This window comes from Carcharhinus amblyrhynchos, chromosome 9 (genome assembly GCF_965287045.1).
Source record: "Carcharhinus amblyrhynchos chromosome 9, sCarAmb.v2.hapA, whole genome shotgun sequence".
In the NCBI taxonomy this organism is placed as follows: Eukaryota; Metazoa; Chordata; class Chondrichthyes; order Carcharhiniformes; family Carcharhinidae; genus Carcharhinus; species Carcharhinus amblyrhynchos.
This window is the reverse complement of record NC_137332.1, coordinates 103,426,564-103,446,123: the sequence shown is the minus strand read 5'-3', so window position 1 is coordinate 103,446,123 and position 19,560 is coordinate 103,426,564. Positions and strand designations below refer to the sequence as shown.

Sequence of the window (19,560 nt, the reverse complement as noted above, 5' to 3'; positions counted from 1 at the left end):
GTGCCGCCTAGGACTGTTGAGAATCAACCATATTGTTGTGGGTCTGGAGTCACACGTAGACCAGACTGGGTAAGGATAGCAGATTCCCTTCCCTGAAGGGCATTTGTGAACCATATGGGTTTTTACGATAATCAACAACTGTTTTCATGGTCATCAGTAGCTTTTTAATTCCAGATTTTTATTGAATTCAATTTTGTCATCTACCAAAGTGGAATTTAATCCCAGGTCCCCAGAGCATTACTCTGGGTCTCTGGATTATTAGTCCAGCGACACTATCACTAAACCACTGCATCACCAGGGATAAATAGGGAAGTTTTGTACAACCCTATAGGGTGCTGGTGAGACCACATATGGAGTCCTGGGTCATTTTAATTTCCTTACTTGAAAAAATATATCATAGTATTATAAGAAGGTTTACTCAATTTATGAGGAAAAATGGGACGTGTTGGGTCTGTATATATGAGAGGTTAGAAGAATGAGAGTTGTACTTACTGAATGCTACAACATACTGAGGGCAATGATGGGTTAAATGCTGAAAGGATGCTTCCCCTTGTGGGACAGACTAGAATTCATACTTTAAAAACAGATCTCCCATTTAAGACAGAGATGAGAGGAAATCCTCCCTCTCTTGAGGGTCACTGGTCTGTGGAATCTCTTACCCACAGAGCACTGATGGTAGGGTCATTTTAAGGCCAAGTTAGATTGACTCTTGTCAATCTAGAAGGGTTTAATGAGAGACAGGAACATGTAGTCAGGCCACAATCAGGTCAGCAATGATTTTACTAAATAGTGGAGCAAACTCAAGGGGTCTACACTACACTTTTAAAAAATTATTCATTTGTGGGATATGGACGTCACTGGTTGGCTAGTATTTATAGCCCATCCCTAGTTGCCCTTCGAAGGTGATAGTGTGCTGCCTTCTTGAGCGATTGATACAACTGAGGAGCTTGCTAGGCCTTTCAGAGGGCAGTTGAGAGTCAACCACATTGCTGTGGCTCTAGAGTCATGTCAGCCAGATCAGGTAAGGACGGCAGATTTCCTTCCCAAAAGGACATTAGTGAACCAGATGGGCTCGTCCAACAATTGACAATGGTTTCATGGTCATCAGTAGATTCTTAATTCCAGATTTTTAAAAATTGGATTCAAATTCCACCATCTGCCGTGGCGGGATTCAAACCTGGGTCCCCAGAACATTAGCTGAGTTTCTGGATTAACAGTCTAGCGATAATACCACTAGGCCATCGGGATGCACCTGAGGGAAACTGCTTAGACATACACTTTATTACTGAAACAGTTGAGTGCATGAATGAGAACAGAAATGCTTAATGCTATATCAGGGAAAGGGCCTCACATGAAATATAAACACACCAGGCAAGTTGGGCCATGTACAATTACATAATGCAGAATAAGGTTATGTAGTATAACAAAATACAATAATAAAACAGGAAATGCTGGAAAAAGTCCAATTTGGCAGCATCTGTGGAGAGACAAAAAGTTAAGTCACACATCTGTACATCATACAGACTCAAAACATTAATTGTTTCTTTCCCCACAGAGGCTGCCAGGCCCACTGAGTTTTTCCAACATTTTTTGCTTGTGTTTCAGACTTCCAGCATCCGCAGTATTTAACTTTTATAATAGAAACCACATGGGCAGGGAGGGAGTTAAAAGTTTATTTATTAGTCACAAGTAGGCTTATATTAACATTGCAATGAAGTTACTGCAAAAAGCCCCTAGAATCAACAACTAACTCAACTGGCCATGACCCCACCTCCCATTGTGAAAACAAAATCTGGGTTCAAACTACCATACTTAAAATGGAGAGTTGAATTTAAATTTGCCACTTAGTTTGAATGCACCTCAAAATTCCAGCATCTTGCCTTGTGAAAATAAAACAGAGCGTGGAATTACTGTTACAAATGTGCAGAGCTCTGCTTAGACTGCAGCAACTGCATTCAGTTAGTGACACCAGGCCTCAGGAAGGAGGGGACAAAGCTAAATTCACCAGGGTGATACTGAGGCTAAATTCGCAGGAATGGCTGCAGAGACAAGTCTAGAGGATTAATGGCTAATTCAGACATTTAAGACAATTAAAGATATTATGGGGTAGATAGAGAAGCTACTTTATAACAGAACAAAAAAAAACACAGTGGGACTTTCCTCATGTGTCCTTACTTGTCTGTACCTTCACTGTGTTTATCTTATCTCGCTCAGTGTTCACTGACCTACATTGACTCCAACAATGCTGAAATTTGTATCCAGGTTTTCAAGTCCCTCCCTATCTCTGTAATATCCTCCAGCCCCACAACCCCCTAAAGCATCCTCATTCTTCTAATTCTACCTCCACAGAACCCCAATTTTAATAGCTCCAACTGTGCCTTCATCTATGGGATTCGCCCCCTATGTGTCATTTCTGTCTCTCCTTTGCGGCTCAGTGCTGAATTTTAATGAATGCACCTTGGGACATGTATGCTGCACTGAAGGCACTACATAAATACAAATTGTTGTCAGCCAAACACCACAATAGGCTTCATTCTTGTCTGGAGATCTACACACACGCAGACAGACAGACATACACCACCCCCGCCCCCTCAGTTAAAGCTTAAAGTAAGGAGTACCACACCCAAACAGTTAAAGCTTAATTAAAGTAAGGAGCTCTCGTACCTCTACTCTCAGTTTTTCGTAGAGTGTCGCCAGATGTTCCTCCATGCTGGGCTCCCTCTTCTGCCGGCCTGCGCTCGCAAGGTTACCAGTTCCACTAAATGCAGCCAATGCCCCGAGCTGCGACGCAGGCATTGTCAGGTGCTCAAAACCTGCGTGGTATGGCATCCGGCAGCAATCGTTGTCAAACAGCGACCTGAAAGAGTCCAGGTGCCCCTCGTGCATGTCCCAGAGGCTCACCGTTATCTCCGGGGATTCATCCAGCTGTGGACTTGGCCCGTTCGCAGGGGGCGTTCCTGTTTCCTTGGGTTTACCTGCCAGTGACTCCAGGATGTCCTCGTCTGCCAGTTCACTCACCATCAGCCAACCGGAGCTGCTGCGATGCTCCACCACAATGTCATCCGCATTGCGACCGTCAACGGTGGTAATAGAATCCAAAATGCCTTCGAGCTGTGACAGCAGAAGTGCACTGGCATGTTCGCCACCAAGCTGCCCCTCCAGCTCAGTGGGCACACTTTCTATCCTGGAGGCTACCAACTGTTGCAAATGCACCAGATTGGAGTACGGCACCTCCTGCAGGGCAGGTTCTTTCCCCTGGCTACCCATCAGCTGCATGCTGACCTTCTCATCCTGGACACAGCTGAGGGATTGCAGGCCTGACATCCGGCCATGGGCACCTTGCAAGAGACCATACTGTAGGGCTTGGGCCCGCTCAACATCCGGTAAGTGGCCCAGGTTAAGGCTGTGGGCAGCCACTGTGTGTGTCTCTACGCCTAGCCATCTCTTGGTCTGGTGCTGCACGTGAATAGGAGACTGTGTGGCCCATGTGGCGCTGCTAATCGACCGAGAGAACCTGGCGGGGCACACCTCGAACTTCTGAGGAAGAAAAAGGAAAAAGTAAATGGCTTAGTTGATTCCAAATCCAGATGTGCATGCATTTGCACAGGTAGACACACAGACAGACTTCATGTTGCAAAAACAGAGGCACTGGAGATAATGCAAGCAAGATTCAAAAGGATGAAATCAGCTGCCACTATGATACTTGCCTCAACGACACCTGGTGGCAGCAGGTTCCGCGTGCTAGCCTGACAATAAAAGTGTGTTTCATTTTCTAGATAATCCAGAAAGGATAGAAACTGATAACTGCATCAGACACTGACGATTAAGCATTGTAAGAAAATGAGCTAAGATCAGAGAGAGGTGGGATGAGTGAAGATCGGTCCCATCTCACTGATTAGTTGTGGATATTATACACTCCCGCAGTTTTTCACATGAGCGTGAGCGATTTGAGGCAGTAATTTATTTGGAACAGAGACTTTCATTTAGTTGCATATTCTTTACTCACAGCTACAATTGGGCATTTTGAATTAACTAATACAAGGCCTGGTTGGAATAGTTGCGCAGGCTAGGTACTCTCTTACTACAGCAAAAACAAGTGGCAAAACTGAATTCAATAAACAGGGCTATTTGCTGACTGGCACTAAAAGAAATCACTATGAATGCTGCTGGATTGTCAAAGTTCTAACTGGTGAGGGAAGCTCTCTCATCATCACCCGTCTGGTCTAACCTTCACGTGACCCTACATTCTCCCCATATCTGCTTGAGTTTCCTCCGGGTGCTCCGGTTTCCTCCCACAGTCCAGAAGACATGCGGGTCATGCTAAATCCTCCCTCAGTGTACCCGAACAGGTGCCAGAGTGTGATGACTAGGGGATTTTCACAATAACTTCATTGCAACGTTAATGTTTGTGACACTAATAAATAAACTTAAAAACTTAAAGCTAGTCCTGTGTAGATTTACAAGCAAGGAGCAGCAGTAGGATTGGACTTGAGCCTGCTCCCTGATTTAAAAGGATCATGGCAGATCTAATGACGTCAAATCCTCATCCTACCTACCCCTGATAATTTATCACACTGCCTTGTTTACCAAGGATCTGCTCACCTCTGCCTTAAAAATATTCACAGACTCTGCTTCCACCCACTTTTCAGCAAGAGTTCCAGAGATTCACGAACCTCAGAAAATAAATTTCTCAGCTCCATTTGAATGGGCGACTCTTTAATTAATTTTATAAACCGTGACCCCTTAGTTCTAGATTCTCCCACAAGATGAAACATCCTCTCTATGGCCACCTTGTCAAGACCCCTCAGGTTTCAGTGTTTGACTCTTAACTTCTTCCCAGTAATTAGGCATCACCTCGTCAGTGTCACCCAAGCAATTTATTAACTAAACAACTCCCGACTCGATACACTGCTAATAAATCCATTCAGGAATACATGAGAGACTTCATTATAGGCTTATATTCTCCAGAGTTTAGAAGACTCTCAAGGGGCTTGGTATGGTAGATGTTGAGAGGCTGCTTCCCCTGGCTAGGAAGGCTATATTTGTGAGATAGTCTCAGGATAAGAATCAGAATCCCTGCACTGCAGAAGGAGGTCAATTGGCCCATCGAGCCTGCACCGACAACAATCCCATCCATTCCCTAACCCTGCATTTTTACCCACTAATCCCCCTAATCTACACATCTTGGGAAACTAAGGGGCAATTTAGCACAGCCAATCAACCTAACCTGCACATCTTTAGACATGAGACAAGGGGATGGGACATTGTGGACTGAGACGAGGAGAAATTTTTTCACCCAAGAGGATTGCAACTCTTGGAAATTCACTACCCCAGAGGGCCATGTGCATTCAATTAGTGATTAAATAGATTGTTTTCAACACTAGGATAACTGGTTTAGTTGGGGAGGCAGTGGTGTAGTGATATTGTCACTGGGGTAGTATTCCAGAGACCAAGGGTAATGATCTCGAATCCCACACCACAGATGGATTGCATTTTTTAAATTTGAGCTGAATTTTTAAAAATCTGGAATTAAAAGTCTAATGTTGAGCATGAATTCATCATTAATCATTGTAAAAACCCATCTGGTTCACTAATATTCTTCCTTTAGTAAAGGAAATCTGCTGTCTTGGTCAGGTCTACACATTTTAAGTTTATTTATTAGTGTCACAAGGAGGCTTACATTAGCGCTGCAACAAGGTTATTGCGAAAATCCCCTAGTCACCTCACTCTGGTGCCCGAGATTTTAGCATGGCCATGCACCTAATCAGCATGTTTTTTGGACTGAGAGGGGAAACAGGAGCAGCCAGAGGAAACCCTCACAGGCACGGGAAGAATGTGCAGACTCCGCACATACAGTGACCCAAGCCAGGAATCAAACCTGGGTCCCTGGTGCTGAGTGGCAACAATGCAAACCACTGTGCCACAGTGCTGCCCCTATGTGACTCCAGACTCCACAACAATGTGGTTGACTCTGAAGTAGCCTCTGAAATATTCTAAGCAAGCTATTCAGTTCAAGGGCAATTAGGGAAGGACAAGCCCAGCCAGCAATACCTACATCCTATGAAAGAATAAAGATGGGGATTGGGCAGAAAAGCAGAGGTAGATCAATGATCAGCCATGATTGCACTGAATGGTGGAGCAAGCTCCAGCGGCCCACTCCTGCTTCTTACGTTCATTACCCACACAGCGGTTAGAATGTGGAACTCAGTACCGTACAGAGTGGCTGCACAGATGCATTTAAAAAGAAACCAGAGAAACACAGGAGGGGGAAAAGAATAGAAGGATAAGCTCATATAAGATGAGGCAAATAGGTGTGGGAGGAGGCTTAAAGCACAAACACCAGCATGGGCCAGGCCAAACGGCCTATTTCTGTGCTGTAAGTTTTACCTAGCACACAAACCCCACATGCTCAGTCCCAATAGAGAAACCAAACATGGAATGATTAATAGGTTTGAGTTAAAACATTCAAGTCTAACAGACAATATTGCAGCTCTAGAGCTTTTGAGGGGGCTGGTTTTATCACAAACTAGTATCGCTCAAGGAGCGCAAGCCCACCCAATGGACTGACAAAGCAATGAGCTACATTACAAGCAGCAACTTCTCATGATGGTCTGCTGATTTGAATCATCCCATTGAAGGATCCTGTTCACAGAGAGAGAGAGAGAGAGAGAGAGAGAAAAACACACTGAAGCAAAAAGTCCATTTTAAATAGCTTTTTTTCATTATGTAGCAGCTGGGAGGACTGTATTCTGCGGAAATGAAAAGATTACGGGTGACTCAATCAAAATTTCCAAGCTATTAAGTAGTACTGGTGGGGGGAGGTCGCGGGACAATTTCTGCTGTTTGGGCTTAAAAGCCCCAACAATTTAAAGTCAGATATTTTGGGAGGGAAATTAGGAAACTTTGCTGTACACTTCTGTGAACAGCACTTGATGCCAAATTAATTGTTAATTTGAAATCCGAGATCGGAGAAACTAAAGGGATACGGGAGCCAGGATCTTGAATAGCAGAACAAGCTCTGGGTGGCATGGTGACACAATGGTTAGCAGTGTTGCCTCACTGCGCCAGAGACCTGGGTTCGATTCCCAGCTTGGGTCACTGTCTGTGCAGAATCTGCACCTTCTCCCCGTGCGTTTCCTACGGGTGCTCCGGTTTAGTGCATTGGCCATGCTAAATTCTCTCTGTGTACCCAAACAGTTGTGGCGACTAGGGGATTTTCACAGTAATTTCATCACAGTATTAATGCAAGTCTACTTGCGATACTAATAAATAAATAAACTTTAAAACTTGAGCTCAATTGGGCTGTTCCAAATGCTTCCTAACCTCCAACAACTAGGGTGTTAGAGATAACTGTAAAACACTCCATGCTAGCTCAACTAGGGCAAAAGTGATCTGGGATAAGGAGGCATATGGGATACCTGCCTTTTATTATCTGAAGTATAAAATACAAGAGCAGGGAGGTCTTGCTGGAACTGTATAAAATGTTGGTTAGGCCACAAGTGGTGCCCTGTGTGCAGTTCTGGTCACCACATTATAGGAAGGCTGTGATTGCACTGAGATTCACCAGGATACTGCCTGGGCTGGAAGGTCTGAGCTATCAGGAAAGGCTGGATAGGTTGGGGCTGTTTTCCTGAGCACAACGGAGGTTGAAGGGTAAGTAGATACAGGTGAATAAAATAATGAGGGCACCTTTTCCATTAGTAGATGGATAATTAACCGGGGGCATGGATTTAAAGGTAATAGGTAGAAGCCTGAAGGGTGTTGAGGAGAAACATCTTCACCAACAGGGTGGTGGGAATCTGGAACCCGCTGCCTGAAAGGGTGGTAGAGGCAGAAACTCTCATAACATTTCGGAAGTATTTAGATATTCACTTGTGCTGCCGTAACCTCCAGGGTTCTGGGCCAAGTGCTGGAAAATGGGACTTGTGCAGTCAGATCTTTGTTGACCTGCATGGACATGATGGACCGAATGTCCTTCTTCTGTGCTGTAAACCTCTATGTATCTAGTGGGAAGCTGCTATCATCAGGAGCTGTTGAGGCAAAAGCCAGCAATGTATTTATTACAGGGGAGCCTAGAGGAATACCCGAGGGATGAGATCAATTCAAGAACATGCTGACAGCACAAGATACAGAGGTGGGTGGAGACTTCAGTGGTGTGTGAACACATAGCATGGTACGTCAGTGGGGCCGAATGGCCTTTAAAGTTAATTTATTAGTTACGAGTAAGGCTTGCAAAATCACAACAATGAAGTCACTGTGAGATTCCCCCAGTCCCCACACTCCGGCGCCTGTTTGGGTCAATGTATCTACTAACACATCTTTGTGTCAGAGAGGAAACTGGAGCACCTGGAGGAAACCCACACAGATACAGGGAGAACATGCAGACTCCACACAGACAGTGGCCCAAACTGGGAATCGAACCTGGCACTGAGAGGCAGCAGTGCTAACCACAGTGCCGCCCTTACTAATGCAAAATATACGTGCATCAACTTTGGGAAGCACTGAGAGCAACAACTCTGATGTGAAGATGCCGGCGTTGGACTGGGGTAAACACAGTAAGAAGTCTCACAACACCAGATTAAAGTCCAACGGGTTTACTTGGTAGCAAACGCCACTAGCTTTTAGGACTCTGCCCCATCACCTGATAAAGGGGCAGAGCTCCGAAAGCTAGTAGCATTTGCTAACAAATAAACTTGTTAGACTTTAACCTGGTGTGAGACTTCTTACAGCAACAATTATCCACAAGTGTGTGGTGGAACTTCTTTCAGAACAGTGTGCGACACTTTCTTCTTCCAGGTGCCGCTGGAGCCACCAAGCATTTATTGTTCCTGATTTCCAGCAGCTGCAGCACTTTGCTTTCAGATTTTCATTACTGCCAACCAGGTACTGCAAACTTTGCTTTTTCTTTTCTGGAGTGCCAGACCACACAGACCTCAAGCTCCAAGCACATTAACCCCCGATCTTCATTACCCTTCACTGGTTCACACAGGGCAGCACAGTGATCAGCGCTGCTGCCTCACTGCCAGGGACCCAGGTTAGACTCCCGGCTTGGGTCACTGTCTGTGCAGATTCTGCACCTTTTCATAAGAACATAAGAAATAGGAGCAGGAGTAGGCCATCTGGCCCTTCGAGCCTGCCCCGCCATTCAATAAGATCATGGCTGATCTGTCGTGGCTCAGTTCCACTTTCCAGCCCTCTCCCCATAACCCTTAATCCCCTCTCTTATCAAAAACCCATCAACCCACTTCTTGAAAATATTTAGCGAGGCAGCCTCCACCACTTCAACGGGCAGAGAATTCCAGAGATTCACCACCCTTTGAGTGAAGAAGTTCCTCCTCAACTCTGTTCTAAAACGCCCCCCCTTTATCTTGAGGCTGTGCCCCCTAGTCCGACTGTCTTTTTTCAGTGGGAAGAGTCTCTCCACCTCTATCCTATCCATCCCATTCATCATCTTATACGTCTCAATGAGATCTCCCCTCATTCTTCTAAACTCCAACGAGTACAAGCCTAGTTTATTCAGCCTCTCCTCATAGTTCAACCCCCTCAACTCCGGTATCAGCCTAGTAAACCTCCTCTGCACTCCCTCCAAGGCCAAAATATCTTTGCGCAGGTGCGGCGCCCAAAACTGCACACAGTACTCCAGCTGCGGCCTCACCAATGCCCTATACAGCTGCAGCAAGACCTCCCTACTTTTATATTCAATCCCCCTCGCTATGAAGGCCAGCATCCCATTCGCCTTCCTGACCACCTGCTGCACCTGCAAGCTGGGTTTTTGCGACTCATGCACAAGGACCCCGAGGTCCCTCTGCACCGTCGCCTGCTGCAGTTTTTCGCCCCGTAAGTAATAGTCCTTCCTACCATTCTTCCTACCAAAGTGGACCACCTCACACTTGCCAACATTAAATTCCATTTGCCATTTGCCATTTCCTGGCCCATTCGCCCAGCCTATCTAGATCCTTCTGCAGACTCTCCACACCCTCCGCACAATTTGCCGTTCCCCCAATCTTGGTGTCATCCGCAAATTTCGACACCATACACTCGGTTCCCTCCTCCAGATCATCTATATAAATGGTAAAAAGCTGAGGCCCCAGCACCGACCCCTGGGGCACTCCACTAGTCACCATCCACCAATCCGAATAGCACCCGTTGACCCCCACTCTCTGCCTCCTATTTGACAACCAATCCTCTATCCACGCTAACACCCTACCCCCAACTCCAAGTCCCCTGACCTTCTGCAATAACCTCTTATGAGGTACTTTGTCAAACGCCTTCTGAAAATCCAGAAAGACCACATCCACCGGCTCTCCTCTATCGACCGCCCTAGACACATCCTCATAGAACTCCAGTAAATTTGTCAGACACGACTTCCCTTTAATGAAACCGTGCTGCGTCTGCTCTATCAAGCAATTGCCTTCAAGATGCCTCGCAATTTCCTCCTTAATGACGGATTCTGGCATTTTACCTACCACAGACGTTAAACTAACTGGCCTATAATTCCCTGCCTTTTGCCTGGCACCCTTCTTAAACAACGGCGTAACATTAGCCGTTTTCCAATCTTCCGGCACTTCCCCGGAATCCAGCGACGTCTGGAAAATAACCACCAATGCATCCACTATAACCTCCGCCATTTCTTTCAGAACCCTCGGATGCATTCCATCCGGTCCTGGGGACTTTTCCCTGCATGGATTTCCTCTGTGTACTCCGGTTTCCTCCCACAGTCTGAAAGTCGTGCTGGTTAGGTGCTAAATTCTCCCTCAGTGTTCCCAAACAGGCACTAGAGTGTGGCAACTGGGGAATTTTCACAATAACTTCATTGAAATGTTAATGCAAGCCTTCTTGTGACACCAATAAACCTAAAACTTTAAAAAATTTAATAAACGATGGGCCTATGCGTTTTTTAAAAAAAGATAATCAGCCATTATCTAACAAAATACATATTACAATTAGCAGAGGATGTCTCAGAAGAAATGTGATATGTACTTGAAGGAGAAAGGAATTGATTATTCAAATAGAATGAGTGAAAGACAGTTGGAAGGTGAGAAAATAGAGAGGGAGCAGACTCCAGCGGAGTGTAAAACACTGGGTAAAGACCCGCTGGGGCTGAACATAAAGCTCAAAGCCTCCCCTGAACCCAATGGCTCCTTGCATCATCCTCAGTGTCTCCCTCTATTCATTAAAACTTGCAGGACATGACAATACTTTATGTTTTGGAGAGAGCGATTATAGTCTCCTCACAAAACCCACAGCTGCCTCACAACACCAGGGACCCGATTGTGGCTTTAACTACCACCAACTCTCAGCAATAAGCCTTTTACCCCCTTGTAGATCTTAGGGAGCCAGGAAAACATGGGTTAAAGGGCAGCCCAGACTTTTGCACCCTTGAATTCTGCCTGCCTCATCTTTGTCTTCTCCGAGTCAGCACCCAGCCAAAACCAGGAGCTTCCAATGATTCAATTGAAAGAGATTCAGTCTCTGTACCAGTTTACACCAATCACTAACACCCCCCTTAACTTACCTTTTAGTTGGCATCACCACATTGCAACAAGTTGCCCAGAGATCTACTGGAAAAATTCTGATTGGTACCCATTATTTGATGCTGTTACAAAGTGTGGGACCCCTTCCCTCTCTCAACTTATCCCTCTGTACCTGTAATCTGGTGGCCTCAACCTTTCACTAGTTCAAACAAGGCTGTGGTAGAGTTCTTTGTGATATTCTAACAGATGGTGCTCAGGAAAGGGACAGATATATTCCGCATTCTTAGATCAGAGCACTCCCAAGACAGCACAGACTACTTTACAGATAATGGAGTACTTTCCAAAGCGCAGTCACTGTTGTAACATGGGAAATGCTGCCGATAATTTGCACACACCAACACCCCACAAACAGCAGAATAATACCCAGATGACTACCCTTTGCTTTCATAAAAGTGAGGGATGAACATTGGCCAGGACACCAGGAAGAACTTAACTACTCTCCAGTGAAACAGTGAACTGGGATATTTTATTCTGCCTCACGTGCCTCAGCTTAATATCTCACCCAAACAACAGGATCACTGGCAACACAGCACCGCCCCTGGGGAAAGGTCGGTTTAGAATCTGCATCCAGGGACTGGAGCAGGATTTGACATCACAGCCTTCTGACTCAAGATGGGACAGCACGGTGGCACAATGGTTAGCACCGCTGCCTCACAGCGCCAGGGACCCAGGTTTCATTCCAGCCTCGGATCACTATCTATGTGGAGTCTGCACATTCTCCCCGTGTTTGTGTGGGTTTCCTTTGGGTGCATTGGTTTCCTCCCACTGTGCAAAGATGTGTAGGTTAGGTGGATTGGTCATGCTAAATTGTCCTTTTGTGAGGGGCATTAGTAGAGTAAATACATGGCATTATGGGAATACGGCCAAGGTGGGATTGTTGTTGGTGCAGGCTCAATGGGTCAAATTACTTCTTAAAAAAAATGGGAGGAAAGCAGGATCAGGATATTGAATATGATCAGCTGCAATCAAAATGAATGGCAGAGCCGGCTCGAAGGGCCTAATGGCCTACTATTCTGCTTCTATTTTCTATGTCAAATTCATACCCCACACATTTATTCTATTCCAGCGTGACACACAGTTACAAGCTTCACATTTTGACTTACTTACCCATCTGCGGCAGCACGGCGAGGTGCTTCGCCTCCTGGTTGGATAGTAGTAGCGGTCATTCCCACGGATCCTGGGTAGATTCCCACAGCAGAGTCTCCGTTGCCCAAATCCAAATGCTGCCAGGCCCCTGGCTGCACTCTGCCTGCAGCTCACTGCACCTGCCATGCACATACACGTGCCACCACCACTGTGATGCACGAAATCCGATTATTGTAACTCACCCGGTAAACAAAAAAAAAATAAAAACCCTACCTCACTCCCTAAACTAGCAAACCTCATAATAGAAAAATAAATTATTTAAAAAAAAAACCACTCTGGAAGCTTCTTCCACTACTAGCCACAATTTTGCCAATGCATCAGCTTCCCTAATAACACCTTCTAAGCCAGAGTATTCCCCAATTATCGCAAACCCACAGCAGCCTCAACCTCAGTCATAGGTCCTCCCAAGTAGTCTCACTGAACCCCCAACCCAGTTATACCACAACTGTACACAGTAACTGCAACTCCCAGCCACAGTAGCCCCAGCTCCATGTCATCCCACTCTTATTTTACAATAGGTTGGCTTCTTTGTCTCATCCCCATTCGCACAGTAACCATGCCTCATTCTACCACAGCCCCATCCCTGATTCCACCACTGACCCAGCAAACTCGACCCCAGCCCCAATACCCGTGTAGCCTCACCCCATTCCATGTAGCCCTCTCCCAATCCACTGAGCCCCATTCCCACCCCTATCCACGCCCGGCCCCGCCCCCTATTCTCGCCCGGCCCCGCCCCCTATTCTCGCCCGGCCCCGCCCCCTATTCTCGCCCGGCCCCCGGAGCCCACCCCTTCTCTCTCGCTACACCCCAGCCTCGGGTCCCAGGGACCGCCCCTTGAACGCAAAGTTCCGGCATTTCACCGGCAGCAAAGTCACCCTCTTGTCTCTCGAGCCTAGACCTCAGAGCCGGCTCTTAACCCTTCCATCGCCATGCCTTTGTGCCCTCGCGCGCTTCCCCTCCGTCCAGCGCCGGTTTCAAGCCGGTACGCTGCTGCCGCCGCCGCCAGGGTGCTCACCTCACTCCAATGCCCTTGGATACCGGGAGCCTAGAGTCCCCCGCGCATGCGCCACTGCAGACGCTCGGCCGAAGACGCTTCCAGAACTGGGACATGAAACGAGCCATTCGATTGGCCGCAGCTCCAGCCGGGGACATGAACTGAGCCATCCGATTGGCCGCAGTTCCAGGCAGGAGCTGGAAGGAGCCCTCTAATTGGCCTTAGCTGCAGGCGGGACTTGAAACGAGACTTTCGATTGGTCGCCAGCGCAGAAGAAAAGAAAGCAACATAGCCATTGGGTGAAGTTGCCGCGCCTATTGTGACGCAATGGTATGGCCGTCTTCTCTGCAGTAAAAAGTCTATACTATCAAATAAATAGGTTGGACTAAAACCTGGTGTTGTCAGACTTTTTACTGTGTTTACGCCAGTCCAACGCCGGCATACCCACATCACGTCTTCTCTGCGCCTGAGTTCTGGCTCCGGGTTGGCATTCTGGGAATTGTAGTCTTCTCAGCCAAGGCTGCTGGGTTTTGCACTTACTTGATTTGAACTTTTGATCTGGTTTTTATCTTTCCCTGCTGCTTCTGTCAATATTTGACTCGCATGCTTATCTCTATATCATATTTCATATCCTCAGGATGGCCCTGTGTGCTTTACAGTCACTTAAGTAATTTTGAAGTGCGGCCAATCTTGAAATACAGCAAGCTCCTGCAAAGAGCAATGTGACGATGACAAGATAACCTGCCTCTAATTGTATTGACTGAGGGATAACAAGAGTGCCACAGGAATTTGTATGACCATCTGAAAGTGTTGTCACATCAAAATTGTTGTCAGTGCAGACTCAATAGTCTGAATAGCCTCCTTCTGCGCTGTTATGTTTCTATGAAAAGCCAGCATCTCTGACTTTCAGCATTCTCTCAAGTATTAGGCTGAAGTTTCAGCATAGTCTTTTGTAAATAAAATTCTGGACTGGGACTTGAGCCAATAAATGATACAGTGGTTAGCATTGCTGCCTCACAGCGCCAGGGACCCGGGTTCATTGTCTGTGTAGAGTTTGCATGTTCTCCCATTGTCTGCATGGGTTTGCTCAGGGTGCTTCAGCTTAGGTGGATTGGCCCCACGCTAAATTGCCCCCTAGTGTCAGGGGGACTAGCTATGGTAAATGCATAGAGTTATGGGAATAGGGCCTGGGTGGGACTGTGGTCATCACAGATTCGATGGGCCAAATGGCTTCCTTCTGCACTGTATGATTCTGTGATAACCTTCTAACAGTAAGAAGTCTCACAACACTAGGTTAAAGTCCAACAGGTTTATCTGGAATTAGAAGTTTTTGGAACTCTGCTGCTTCATCAGGTAAGTGGAGAGGTAAGTTAACAAACAGGGCAAAGACACATGTTGAAACGTGAAGAATGGTTGGAATGCGAGTCTTTACAGGTAATCAAGTCTTTGCAGGTTCAGACAGTGCAAGTGGAGAGAGGGATAATCACAGGTTAAAGAGTTGTGAATTATCTCAAGCCAGGACAGTTAGTAGGATTTTGCAAGCCCAAGTCAAATGGTGGAGATCACGTGTAATGTGTTGAAGCTAAGATCCTGGTTGAGGCTGTCCTCATGTGTGCAGAACTTGGCTATCAGTTTCTGCTGGGCAATTCTGTGTTGTTGTGCATCTGGAAGGCTTCCTTGGAGAATCCTGACATGAAGATTGGAGCCTGAATGCCCTTGACTGCTGAATAGTTCCCTGAATGGAAGGGTATACTCCTGCCTCTTCTAACTAACATAAAGGCCAAATGCTACGGATGCTAGAATTTGAATTAAAAACAGAAAATGCTGGAAAGACTCCACAGGTCTGACAGCACCTGTGGAGAGATAGAATAGAGCCAGCATTTCACGTCAGGATGACCCTTCGTCAGGCTAACATAATAGATTAGTTTAGGATAAGAATCACAGACTGCCTGATATATATTTTACAGAGGTACTTTCTGCATATAAATACATATAACCACAGTTAGAGAATTTAAACATGCATTTCTGAAAGTATTATTGAACAAGCATATATCTTGGCTAATGGCACTAGGTCCCAAGACATCATGGGAAATAGGCCAGTAACGTGAAATGCATTCCTTATAACAGTACACCCATAGAAGCATTGCTCTTAACAGCATTAGTACCAGACAGCTCTGTGAGCGAGACATTCACTGAACAAGGACAAGCTAGTGATTCTAGACAGCTAATGAAAAAGCCGAGCATACTATCATATAAGAGGTTAGGCCAGGTGGCCATGGAAAAGTTAGGTAGAAACCGCTAGAACTCATTGTTCCCATGCTGTCAGAGAATATTTGTAATTGGCCAAAGTATATGACACTAATGATGACTGACTATATATAATACATATGACGGAGTTGAGGGGGTTGAGCTATGAGGAGAGGCTGAATAAACTGGGCTTGTACTCATTAGAGTTTAGAAGAATGAGGGGAGATCTCATTGAGACGTATAAGATGATGAATGGGATGGATAGGATAGAGGTGGAAAGACTCTTCCCGCTCAAAAAAGACAGTAGGACTAGGGGGCACAGCCTCAAGATAAAAGGGGGGCGGTTTAGAACGGAGTTGAGGAGGAACTTCTTCACTCAAAGGGTGGTGAATCTCTGGAATTCTCTGCCCGTTGAAGTGGTGGAGGCTGCCTCGCTAAATATTTTTAAGACGCGGGTTGATGGGTTTTTGATAGGAGAGGGGGTTAAGGGTTATGGGGAGAGGGCGGGAAAGTGGAACTGAGCAGCGACAGATCAGCCATGATCTTATTGAATGGCGGGGCAGGCTCGAAGGGCTGGATGGCCTACTCCTGCTCCTATTTCTTATGTTCTTATGTTCTTATGACTTGTAATGATGATGATTGGCTCATGATGAGCCAAAAGGTGGTTAAAATGTCTTTTGGAAGTTGTACAATTGTATTGCCACTATGATGTAACTTCAGAGAAGAGTTGGACAGCCCAGCCCTTCTCTTTCAGCTTGCTTTGGTCAATAAAGAAACGTCTTTTACCAGGAAACTGTGTCGCGAGTCTTTGAATTAGCTAAGGTTAAGCTTAATACTTAGTCTCAGAATAAAACCCCTACACTGGCATTGCTGTAGGTCTAGGCCAGACCTGGTAAGGACCCCAATTGGCTTTGAACTTAGACTTTTAATTCCAGATTTTTACTAAATTCAAATTTCACGATCTGTCATGCATTCCTTACCTGTTGTGGCCTACGTGTGACTCCAGACTTACAGATTATCTCTTAAACGTCCCTCTGAACTGCCCGAACAAGCCACTCAGTTTAAGGGAAATTAGGGATAGACAATAAATGTTGGCCATCCCACGAAGGAGTTAAAAAGAAATTTAGTTTCTGCACCTGCGAGTTGCTGCAGTGTCACAGCTGCTGCCTTTTGGATGTTGCATCAAACCAGGCCTTTGTCTACCTCCTCATGTGAATGTAAAAACATCTATGTTTTAAAAAACAGAATGGATATCCCTATTGTCCTCAACAAACTTTCCTCGTGACTCTGGCACATCCCAGTTTCCTAGTGTTTAAAGAAAAATTTTGCTTTCTATTCTTTATCCTCCACACATCCTCACATTGCTCGAGGCCAAATTAATGTCGAATGTTCAGCAGATCGGGAAGCTTTGTACATCACATAGACTGCAGCAGTTCAAGAAGGCAGCTTGTCAGCATCATCTTTGAAAGAGGCGAATAGGGATGGGCAATAAATGCTGGCCCAGCCAGCGAAGCCCACGTCCCTTGAATAAAATTTTAAAAAGCATAGAGAGAGAAAGAGAGTTAACAATTCAGGTCTGTATTTTTCCATTAGAACACAGCTTGGAAACATCAACTCATCCTTCTTTCTAGGTGCAAAGTAGAGGAGATGGTGGTGATGCAGTGGTATTCATAGAATCACGAATCCCAACGGCGCAGAAGAGGTCATTTGGCCAATTGCGTCTGCACTGACTCTCTGACAGAATATCTTAACCTGGCCCTCTCCCCTCTGCCCAATCCATGTAAACCCACACATTTCCCTTCTAACCGACACATCCTGGGATATTAAGGGGCAACTTAACATGGCCAATCCACCTAACCTGCACATCTTTGAACTGTGGGAGGAAATCGGAGCATCCAGAGGAAAACCATGCAGATAGGTTGAATGCAGACTTCACACAGACAGTGACCTGAGGCCAGAATTGAACTCGGGTCCCTGGAGCTGTGATGCACCAATGCTAACCACTGTGCTACCCTATCATGCCACCTTCAGTGGTGTTGTCATTGGATTAGTAATCCAGAGACTAGGGGTAGTGCTCTGGGACTTGGTTTCAGATCCCACCATGGCAGATGGTGAAATTTGAATTAAGAGTCTGATGGTCATGAAATATTGTTAAAACCCAACTGGTTTACTAATACCCTTCAGGGAAGGAACCATGTAACTGCAGCATAGTGGTTGACTCTGAACTGCCCTCTGAAATAGCCATTGAGCCATTCAGTTCAAAGGCAATTAGGGATGGGAAATAAATGCTGAGCCAGTCAGCAACACCCACTGAATTTTAAAAAAAGACAAATGCTGTCTGATCTACACAGCATTGCCAGCAGTTCCTGATTTATTTCAGATTTCCAGCTTCTGTGATACTTTGCTTTTTCTTATATTCCAAGGGACTTGAAAAGATTTTAAAATTGAGGCATTGCTAGACAAATGTGGTCGAGTAAGATTACAGATGAATATTTTATTAAGTTCTATTTACCTTAATTCTCTTAAAATACCTATGGCAGTGCAGTAGCTGCACTGTGCTTCCTTCCTTTCTGCAATCGGGATATTTGTGTATAAAGAGTGCGTATTTCCTCAACCTCCATGTAATTTTTCCCAGTTTAAAATAAATTCTAACAGCAGGCTTTTTGGTGATTTTTTAAAAGATAAAGAGGGTTATTTATTATCAGAAACTTGCCCCAGATGTTTGGACACAATTCCACAACCTCTCATCGCATTGGCACTTTCACATGGACAAAAATTGGATAAAAGGAAGTTATACATATATCTGACTTAGGAGCTAGAGTAGGCTACTTGACTCCTGGTGCCAGTTTTTTCACCCAAAAAGGTTGAGGCTGATCCGACAGTAACCTCAACTCCACTGAAAACCCATTACCCCTTGTTAGAATCTAGCTCTGGTTTGAAAATATTCAAAAATTCTGCTTTCACTGGTTTGATTCGATTTATTATTGTCACATGTATGGTATGCAGTGAAAAGTATTGTTTCTTGGGCATTATGCAGATAAAGCATACCGTTCCTAGAGAAGGAAAAGAAAGGGTGCAGGGATGTATTGTTGCAGTCATAGGTAGGGTGTAGAGAAAGATCAACTTAATGTAAGGTAAGTCCATTCAAAAGTCTGAAGGCAGCAGGGAATAAGTTGTTCTTGAGTCAGTTGATACGTGACCTCAGAATTTTACATCTTTTTCCTGATGGAAGAAGGTGCAAGAGAGAATATCCAGGGTGTGTGGGGTCCTTAATCATGCAGTGGGAATGTAGACAGCATCAATGGATGAGAAGCTGGTTTGAGAGATGGATTGGGCTTCATTCATCATCCTTTGTAGTTTTTTGGTGTCTTGAATAGAGCAGGAGCTATACCAAGCTGTGATGCCTTTTGAGGCAGAGTTCAAAAGGGAGTTCCTCATCTCTCTTTTAGACGAATGACCCTTTATTTTTAAACAACTGACACCTAGTTCTGGCCTCTTCCACAAGAGATAACATCCTCACCACATCCATTCTGTCAAGGTCCTTCAGGGTCTTACATGTTTCATTAAGTCACCTCTTATTCGCCTAAACTCACATTAATACAACCCTAACCTGTCCAACCTTTCCTCATAAGGGAACCT

The 19,560-nt window shown here is 45.5% G+C and overlaps 1 protein-coding gene across 2 annotated transcripts in view; it reads right to left on the bottom strand.

Moving 5' to 3' along the window:
* c9h6orf136 (chromosome 9 C6orf136 homolog) overlaps positions 1 to 13,773 on the bottom strand; it is a 29,518-nt gene extending 15,745 nt beyond the window's left edge. Inside the window, exons 1-3 of one of the 2 annotated variants that reach the window (XM_080196353.1) lie at positions 13,696 to 13,773; positions 12,642 to 12,828; positions 2,665 to 3,537 (exon numbers count right to left, since the gene is read on the bottom strand). In XM_080196353.1, the coding sequence (XP_080052479.1) occupies positions 2,665 to 3,537; positions 12,642 to 12,812 (1,044 nt within the window). In that variant the 5' untranslated portion in view covers positions 12,813 to 12,828; positions 13,696 to 13,773. The other variant, XM_080196354.1, reaches the window with a different exon arrangement.
* Between the last annotated feature and the right edge of the window lie 5,787 nt (positions 13,774 to 19,560).